This window comes from Nannospalax galili, unplaced genomic scaffold (assembly GCF_000622305.1).
Source record: "Nannospalax galili isolate Female #2095 unplaced genomic scaffold, S.galili_v1.0 scaffold507, whole genome shotgun sequence".
NCBI lineage: Eukaryota > Metazoa > Chordata > Mammalia > Rodentia > Spalacidae > Nannospalax > Nannospalax galili.
In genome coordinates, this window is record NW_008356261.1 from 493,467 (window position 1) to 502,184 (window position 8,718).

General features: G+C 56.1%; 1 protein-coding gene across 3 annotated transcripts; it reads right to left on the bottom strand.

Annotated features, from left to right (window-relative positions):
- Positions 1–118: 118 nt before the first annotated feature.
- On the bottom strand, positions 119–8,367 carry Sigirr (single Ig and TIR domain containing). Of its 3 annotated transcripts, none has more exons than XM_017803551.2 (10): positions 8,251–8,367; positions 3,944–4,106; positions 2,716–2,914; positions 2,106–2,236; positions 1,885–2,025; positions 1,477–1,620; positions 1,282–1,384; positions 1,062–1,212; positions 705–894; positions 119–445 (listed from the first exon to the last, which is right to left on the bottom strand). In XM_017803551.2, the coding sequence occupies exons 2-10, from the start codon at positions 3,948–3,950 to the stop codon at positions 282–284; spliced, it is 1,230 nt and encodes a 409-aa protein (XP_017659040.1). In that variant the 5' UTR covers positions 3,951–4,106; positions 8,251–8,367; the 3' UTR covers positions 119–281. The 3 variants fall into 3 exon arrangements, with proteins under 3 accessions (XP_017659040.1, XP_008852598.1, XP_029412661.1); XM_008854376.3 differs by lacking the exon at positions 8,251–8,367 and adding an exon at positions 5,769–5,936; XM_029556801.1 differs by lacking the exons at positions 705–894; positions 8,251–8,367 and adding an exon at positions 5,769–5,948.
- Between the last annotated feature and the right edge of the window lie 351 nt (positions 8,368–8,718).

Consider the following 8,718-nt stretch of genomic DNA (forward strand, 5'->3'; position numbering starts at 1 on the left):
TCAGGATGGAGGGTAGATTTGAGTAGATAAACAGCTTGGGAGACAGGGCCTTATAGAACTTGAGATGGAAGCAAAAATAGGTCTAACAGTACCCAACCAGAAGAGAAGCAGGCCCAGCCAAGAGTCAAGAGGACTTTACTTTGTGATATCCTGGAGCCACACTCCTTCCCTGAGGGGCCCAGGGCTACAGGCAAGGGTTGTGGTTCTAGGCAGGAGGGGTACCTGTCCCTATCCCAGAAACTGCCACCATGATCCTGTGCTCTGGGTTACCAGGGCAAGGGTTACACATCATCTTCAGACACCAGGCAGTAGAAGTCTGTTCGAGCACCATAGTTCCGTGAGCCAAGGTCAGAGACGTCCATCTCGCTGCCTTGGCCCTCTCCCATGGATACCCCACTTGAATGCAGTGGAGCTGGTGGCTCCCCAAAGACAGGCCCACGTACACCTGCAAGATACCACAAGGCTTAAGGCTGGATGGCCCACAGCCTATCTTCCACCAGGACCTGTAACCTAGGGGGTCACTCCCTGCTCATCTCCCACACCCACAGTGGCACTCTAAAGTTCCCCATGGAGGCCTGAGAGCACAGCATCTCCAGGGTAAGAGGCGGGGCCCTTAATTCCAGGGTCCTCCACACCTGGGTCCTTTCTAGGGCCCTGGAGCTGTGCCTGTCCCCTTGGGCAGCAGTGAAGCCAGGTGGGCATACCCAGGTCTCCTTCTGGGTCTGGATCCAACTCCGACTCCACGACCCGGCCCTGAGCAGCTCGTCCTCTCACAATCAGCATGGGATCCTTGTCATCTTGTAAACGGGTCTGGGGGTCTCCTTCCACTGGCCTGTACTGCACCTTCCGTGGCAGTGCGAGCTGTAGCTCTTTCCAAAAATCGGAGGAAGGCATCTGGGGGCCAGGTTTGGGCCATCAGTGTAAACACACGGGGTCTACAAACTAGAAGCCTCTAGTCACCCAGACCCAAAGAGTTCACTGCTAACAGCAGAGTCCGCTGGTCCCCGGCTCCCGTCCCCCAACACCGCAGGCTCCCACTCACAAACCCCCGACCCCCGCACCACGGAGCCGGGCTTCCAAAGCAGCAGGGTCACCAGGTGGCGGTGTTGGCGCAGCAGTCGGAGCGCAGGGTGCTGGGGCTCGCGCCTCTGGCCCTCGAAGGTAATGAAGATGGGTCTGCGAGTGAGCTCCAGGAGGCGGCACAGCCCTTCCCTGCGGGGGCGGGAGCGTCAGGCACGGCGCGCTCCGGGCCCCCCACCCCCAGCCTCCCGCGGGACGCACCGGAAGCTCTGGCTGCACCAGGCCCGACCGAGGAAGGCGTCTGAAAGCACCACAATGAGGCGCCTGCAGCGACTCAGGTTCACCAGCAGGTCTGCGGAGGGTTCTGCGGGCGGGGGCGGCGGAATGAGGGGCGGGGCGGGTACGAGGCCGGCGGGAACCCCTAGGGGCCAGGCGGAGTAAGGGACGCAACGGTACCTGCTCGCGGCAAGAGATCCCGGTCGTCCAGGAAGAGTTTGTAGCCCCGACGCCGCTCCAGCTGAGGCTTCAGAATGAAGTTCACGAATTTGCGGTCCTCGGGGCAGTCACTGTAGGACACGTAGGCGTCGTAGAGCTTTCCATCTGCGGAGAGGAGCGCGGCCAGTTATAGGGTCTGAGCCACAGCCTCTACCCCACACCCAGCACGTCTCCAAACAAGCCATCCGGGGCCCAGGACTCATTCTGTTTCTCCCAGCTCTCTGCCCTTCTGAGACACCCCCTTTCTGAGACTGTACACTCCAGAGCGCTAGAGCTAAAACTCCCTCCACCCAGAACCTACCCTAGAATGCAGTTCTTCAAGAAAGACCCTGCACGGATCTGTGCCCCAGGCCCCAAGGTGACACGCACCGTTCATCTCCACCTCCCCATAGGTGTCTTGGTACCAAAGCAGCACGTTCAGGCGGCACTTCACATAGAGCAGGGCCACCAGCAGCAGAACCAGTAGGACCAGGAGGGAGGCTAGCACTGCAGCCACATGGCCAGCAGGGCCTGCAGACAGGGAGAATCACTATCCCTTAACATCACGACTCCAGGAAACCCCTGCCTTCCACCCCCATGAACCCCCTCACCAGCTCTCCAGAGAGTGAAAGAGTAGGAGCTGATGTTCCAGACAGAGCAGGTGAAGGCTCCATAGTCCTCAACACTGGTCAAGTTGAGCATCAGAACACTGGATACAACCTCTGAGAAATTGGTGCTGACCCTGGAGAAACCAGGCCCAGCCCTCACCTGTGGCCCAAGAACATCAGTGGATGTCCAAGTACCACCTGTATAGGACTCTCCCAAGGAGGCTGCAGATTTGGGCTAAGTGCCCAATACCTGGAAGTGGTATCACTATTTCAGGGCTGACACCTTGATTGATCTTGGGTCTGAGTCCTAGGGACCCTCTGATTACAGGCTTGGCCAATCAATCACCCATTCAGGAGCTTGGACTCTACTAGTACCCATATCCCCAGACAGTCTACAAGTTATCTGTAGGGGTCATGAAGACCCTAGGTCCTGTCCCCAAAGTCAGCTTTCTATCTGTGCCCATAGGAATGCTCTGCCCATGTCAGGTTTTGCCATGTACTACATAGCCCAGCCCCTGTCCAGGTGGTTATAGACCAGGGTGTAGGCCAGAAAGGCTGTTGACCATGGGTATGTCAGGTGGTCACTCAGACCCTGGACACCTCAGTCTCTTACCAGAAGTCCTGATGGAGGTTGAAGTGACTTCCATTGCTCAATGGCAGCCCATCTTTTAGCCACTGTACTGAAGGTTGTGGACACTGGGGCCTAGAGACTACCCAAGCTGTGCAATTCAAAGCAACTGCGCTTCCCAGGGCAGGTCCTAAGGCCTGGTCTTCAGATGGGGAGAGGAAGTTAGGAGCCCTGTCACAGATACCTGCAGAGAAAGTACAACAGATCAGCCATGCTGGAATGCCAGCTCCCACTCTATCCACAGATGCTTTGTGATCCAGGAAAAAAACGAGGCAGTGGGCAAGTGGTGTATGCTCCTCAATGGTCACACCATGTCCATCCATGGGTCCTCTAGGCCAAACCTCAGGTGTAGCACATCTCTACCAGCTGTGGCCAATCTGTGTTCTGCTGGCTTAGATGTGACAGCCTTGCCAGGGAAAACATTATCAGGGGGAATGACCAGAGTCATAGTTGAACTGACCCTACCCAGCCACAAGGGACCTATCTGTTGGCTCATCCCTACAGGACATGAGTCCAGCCTCCACAGTGCCCTCTCAGATTAGGGGCCAGAATCTGTACCCCTAGGCCCAGCCTGTTTCTACTGAATGGCTGCAATAAATATAGGTACCAACAGGTTGAAAGAGTAGTCACATAGTGTTCTAGCATCTTTTGCAGGGACAAGGCAAGCTGGAGTCAAGGCTTTCAGGACCTGCCACAGGCTTAGCCTCCCCTTCTCCCTGAGGGCTGAATGAACTAACTAACTCTCTCTCTCTCTCTCTCTCTCTCTCTCTCTCTCTCTCCCCTCCCCCTTCCACTCCCCATCCCCCTCTTCTTCCTCCTCCTTTGAATCAAGGTCTCACTGTATAACCCTGGCTGGCCTGCTTCTGCCTCCTGAGTGCCGGGATTACAGGCATGCACCACCACACCCATGGCAATCACCTCATTCCACACCCACACCCATCCCCTACATGGGGATTCCTAGGCTTTACTGAGTCTCATATGCATGGTCAGGAGGCCTTAGGCAAGAGAGGACTAGAGGCTCCCATCTTCACTGCCTGCCCTAAGTTCAGGACCAACTACTGCTGGAGAGGAGGAATGAGCACACACAGGCCTACACTCTGACATGTGTCCATGCCCAGAGACCAGGATGGGAGCAGAAAGTGTAGAGTGGAGCCCATCTGACCAGTGGGAATGGAGGTGAGGACTTAGGCCTGGCCCTCTCTGACCTGCCTACCTGCCATGTCTCTACAGGGGCCTCTTCACGGCAGGCTGGATACTTGTGCCACCCCTGGCTCCACGGGGGCTCCTTAATCCAGCAGATGGGTCCACTGAAGGCTGAGGAGGATTCTTCTCTGTCTTTTCAGCTGGTTGGGCAGGGTGTCTGGACAGGTCAGAGGCTGCAGCCATCCCCAGGGGACATGTTAAACAGGAACAGGATGAGTTAACCAGTAACTGTCAGCCACAGACAGCACTGGTTGAACACCAGGTGGCTGCCCTGAAACCCTGGCCTGTCTTACAGTGCTAGGTGAGCTCCTGGACACCAACACGGCCAGAATAGACACTGCCTCACACAGACTTGGGGGAGGGGACGAGGGACCACCTTCGTTTGTGCTGGGACCACTGTAGTGATTCAGGGGTACAGCGGACATGCTCCAGGCAGAATCTGATCTCGTGGAATGCCAGTTAGCCTCATTCCTACTGTCCCTTGTAATGGACTACTGTATGCAGATAGGTGAGGGCATGGCTGCCAATCACCTAGCCAGCACCTGGGAACTGGGGGGACATGAGCCATGAGTGGGAATCTGGCTGCCTGACTGGCCTAAACTAATTCCTAACTGATTTTGCTCTGGATGCAGTCACTCATGTACATGTGAATGGACACACATCATACCTGTGGACACCCTGAGATTCAGCTGGGTCCTGAGCTCATCAAGCCAGGAGAGACAAATGAGAACCAGACTGGGATAGAAACCCTTCTGAGTACCACAATCACAAGTGACTCCTATACAGGGCCCTGGGCCATTCTCAGACCACAGCAACTATATACATCTGGGACTCAAAAAGTTCTGCAGTAGCATGACACAAGGAGGTGGTCAGAATGTTTTTATCTAGCAGCCCAGGGCCCTAGGTGGTCCTATTCCCTCCTTCCTGGGTGCCCTAGGTTCACCCTCTTTTTTCCAACAAGCATTTACTGAGTTCCTACCAGCTTCCATGCTGAGTGGACACATGGACATCAGGAACATGGAGTCAAGCCCTGAAACCCTGTGTCTGGCCTGTCTCAGTGTCTCCCCACCCCCAAAATTTTAGTAGAGTTGAGCCTTTTATCCTGTCCCCCATTCATTCTGCACTGGGTAATGCTCAGCCAGAAATTCCAGGCTTGGCTGGATAGCATTCTCCTTGGGAACTAGTCCAGGAAGAGGCACATTCCTGTCAGGGATGGCAAACCCTTTAGGGGTAGGTGGTGGTCCTAGTACAATCCTTGAAGCAGAAGAACCACCCACTGAGGGTCTATAGAAGACAGGCTTCTCATGCAACAGACTCCTCACAAAGTGACCAAAAGAACCTACCCTAGCCCAGCAGGTCCCAGAGTACGTCTTGATGCAGCCCCTCAATCTCCTCAAGCTCAGAAGACCTTAACTCCTGCAAAGGCAGCCTCAGACTCTGCTAGAAGTCAAGGCCAAACCTCCAGGATGTAACTCAGTGAGGCAGCAGGTGCTCTCTCCTATATCTTTTTCCCTTTCACATCCCACACAGATACAGACCCTCTGGTCCCCACTCAGCTTCACCGAGCTCACCTTGGCCAGTGTGCTCACATGCATCTTCCATACAATGTACATCCTGCAACACTGCCTTTCACTACCTCACATAGGGCTCAGGCTGCACACACCTCACCAGCTCACCCCCAGAAGACCCCAGGGGCCACAAGCACACACACATGCATACGTGTGGAGTGCTCTCATGCACCTCAGCATCATGGGCCTCTCCTCAGCCAGGCCCAGCTCCTAGGGCAGATGGCAAGGCCACAGGCTCACTCAGAGTAGGAGGGAGGGCACAGTCACCTGGTTCCGGTTCTTTTCTCCTGAGGGGAGCTGGTCATTGATGTGCGCTTGGGAGCAAACTGTCCCCTCAGCTGGGCCCCAGAGAGCAGCCACAGTACTGTGGTAGCCCACAATGCATCACTAAGCACAGTGAGGGAGGACCTGGCTTTTGTTGATGAAGTTTTAATCAGAACTTTCCCCCTAAGTTTCCTGGCCTTACAGTCACATCCTCTCCTAAACCTAAACCCCACCCAGGCACCCACCCCTTCCTCTAGCAGACTGGGCCATTGGTGGTTCTTGCCCCGCCTTGCCTGGCTCTTCCTGTTACTCTGAGTCAGGAAGCCCCTTTCTCTGGAGACTGTCCCAGTCTCTAAGCACTGCCCTTGCTTTTGTGCCAGAGTGAGGGTAGATGCTCCAAGAAGCAGAGGTTGAACCCTGGCAAGGAGATCCCCCACAAGGAAGATCGGCTGGGCAGGGGGTGCTTCCTGCTTCCCTGATACCCTCAATTTTTTTGTTTGTTTCTTTTGTTTTGTTTTGAGATAGGCGTTCACTATGTAGTCCTAACTGACCTGGAACTTGCTATGTAGACCAAGCTGGCGGTGAACTCACAGAGCTCCTCCTGCCTCTGCCTCCTGAGTGCTGTGATTAAAGTGCACCACCACACTTGGCTCTCATTTTTGTCACTACAGTCAGGAGTAGAAGGGAGGAATTATGTTACTCCCCCACAAAAGTGAACAGCCTCATATATGACCTATTACCTGCCATGGCAAAGGGGAATCCCTCAGAATCTGGAGGCTAATAATGAAACCTAGAGCAGAGCTTTCTGGTCCTCACTCTGTCCACCTCCCAGGCAACAGACTTAGATAAGTGGTTGCAAAGGGCTATGGCATCTCATCAACATCAGCTTAAGACTGAGGTGAGAGCAGAGAGCCCCCTTTTCCAGGTAAAGAGGCAAACACAGGAGCCACAAGCCTCTGGCTATTGCCCTATTGTTACCACTGACTCCTACCCCCCCAATTGTCCTACAACTTGGGGCCCAGTGGCATTGCCCGTAGAATTGGACAAGGGTCTCCTCCAGTTCGTGGCCTTCCCCTCACTCACACAGCTACAGGAGCAAGTCCTAGAAGTTCCCCTGGGGTCTCCTTGCCCCTGGCTCAGGACACCTAGGAGCATCTTCAGTACAAGAACAGGCTTTCCTGCCACCTTACCTGACAACAACCCAACTCTGCTCAAGCCCCTGTGGCCCAGCATTCACAATCCCTGGGTAATGGGTCACCTTTAACTCAGGGCTGCCCTTCCTTCAAGCTTGTGGAGCCTACCTGAAGGTGCCTCAGAGGTCTCCTGAGCATCCCATGCAGTTAACTAGCTGAACTCCCCAGATGCAGTTCTGGGCTTCCTACAGCACAAGTCAAGAAACAAACACAGCTAAGCTCAGGCACACCCAGGCCAGAAGTAGAGGTAGGTGCCTCAATACTGAAGCCAGTGCCCCCAACCAGCCTTGCTCCCTGATGGGCATGGCATTATGTTTGGAGCGCCCTGCACCTAATCTGTGTCACCCTCTCTCAGGGTCCTGCCTGGATACTCTTCTCCCCTCTGTCTGCAGTCTGCTCGCTGCAGGTCAGTTTTGCTGGGTGAGCACATAAACCTAGATGACCTCAGACACTTACCCCTGCTGTCCTTTGGAGGCACTCCAGAGCCTGGGATTTTAAATCCCAGCCTGGCCCCTTGGGTCACCCAGCACAACTGCCACTTTACAGGTTCCTGGAAAGCCTCAGGCCCAGTCATTGAGCTCCCCAGGCACCCCGTGCTCCCAGTCGTGTGTGTGCCCTAAGGCTGTGGACAAGGCGACCAGAATCCGCTTCCCTTCCAGCTCAGCGCCGGCTCCTGCCCAACTCTGACTTGTGGTCCCACTGTGTGTTTGAGCCCCTAAACGTCTTTTTGGAAGGAAGCGGCGTACATCAAAGGCCTCGTGGGTACTGACTCCCCCAGCCCACCGTGCACCAACATCGTGCCCTCTGCCTTCCGGGGTGGCGCACAGTTTTCCCGGACCCCACAGGAGCTCGCCAGCACACCTGCCGGGGACGCGCACGGAAGGGGAAAGTGCGCCTACGGGGAGCCCGGGCGCGCACCGGGCACTGGCGCGCAAAGTAGGCGGAAGCTCTGCCTGTAGGTCCGTCCCGGGCTCCTAGGAGTGCTCTGGCTTGGGACCTGTGCGTGGGGGCGAAGGTGGCGTCCTGTGCCCCTTGCCTGTCTGCTGGCACGCGCTGACGGTCAAGAGGAAGTTACTGACCACGTCGGGCAGAGTGGGAAGGGCAAGGCCAGGGAAGGGGACTGGACACAGCGCACTCGTGCTTCCGGGCTGTGCGGGGGAAACCCGCCTGGTTCAGACCTACTTCCTGCGGAACCTCGGGCCCCGAGGCGTCTCGATGTATAGAGCGCTCTGGGCCCCAACCCCAGAACTGGAGCGGTCCAGGAACCATGACGAGCCATAATATCCACTCACCTCCGCGTGTTTGAGTTGCGACTGCCACCCACCTGCTGCCAGACCTGGGGCTCGCGCGGAGGCGGGGCAGTTCACCTGGCCTAGGTGCGCAGCAACTACAGATCCAGTGGCAGGTGCAACCCCGCCCCGCAGGCAGGGCGAGGGCGGACCCTAGAGTCCCGCTTGATGCCGGAGGCTGGTGCTGGAGACTGTCCTGAGCTCAAACCGGCATTGCAGTCTCCCCAGCCTGGGGGCAGTGACCAAACCAGCTCAGCCAGCCCAGTCCAGGGAAAGCTGCCTTGCCGGCCACCTTAGTGGTTCTGGCCCTCTGGCCTGACCAATTCCATTTCCTCCTGGAAGCCTATCTTAACCTACGCCCCACCCAAAACTGACCGTGTCTTCTCTTACTATCCTAAAACTCCAGGTGTGTGGAGTGGAGAACCTTCTTCGGTAAGATGTCCCTCACTCATTGAGGCAAACCAGAGAAAG

Excerpts from the sequence above, each read along its gene's own strand:
- Sigirr (XM_017803551.2), bottom strand. Across the intron at positions 2,237-2,715 it reads AACCTCCATCAGGACTTCTG|GGTCAGCACCAATTTCTCAG; the intron begins GTAAGAGACTGA and ends TGGTTTCTCCAG. Across the intron at positions 1,385-1,476 it reads GGATCTCTTGCCGCGAGCAG|AACCCTCCGCAGACCTGCTG; the intron begins GTACCGTTGCGT and ends CCCCGCCCGCAG.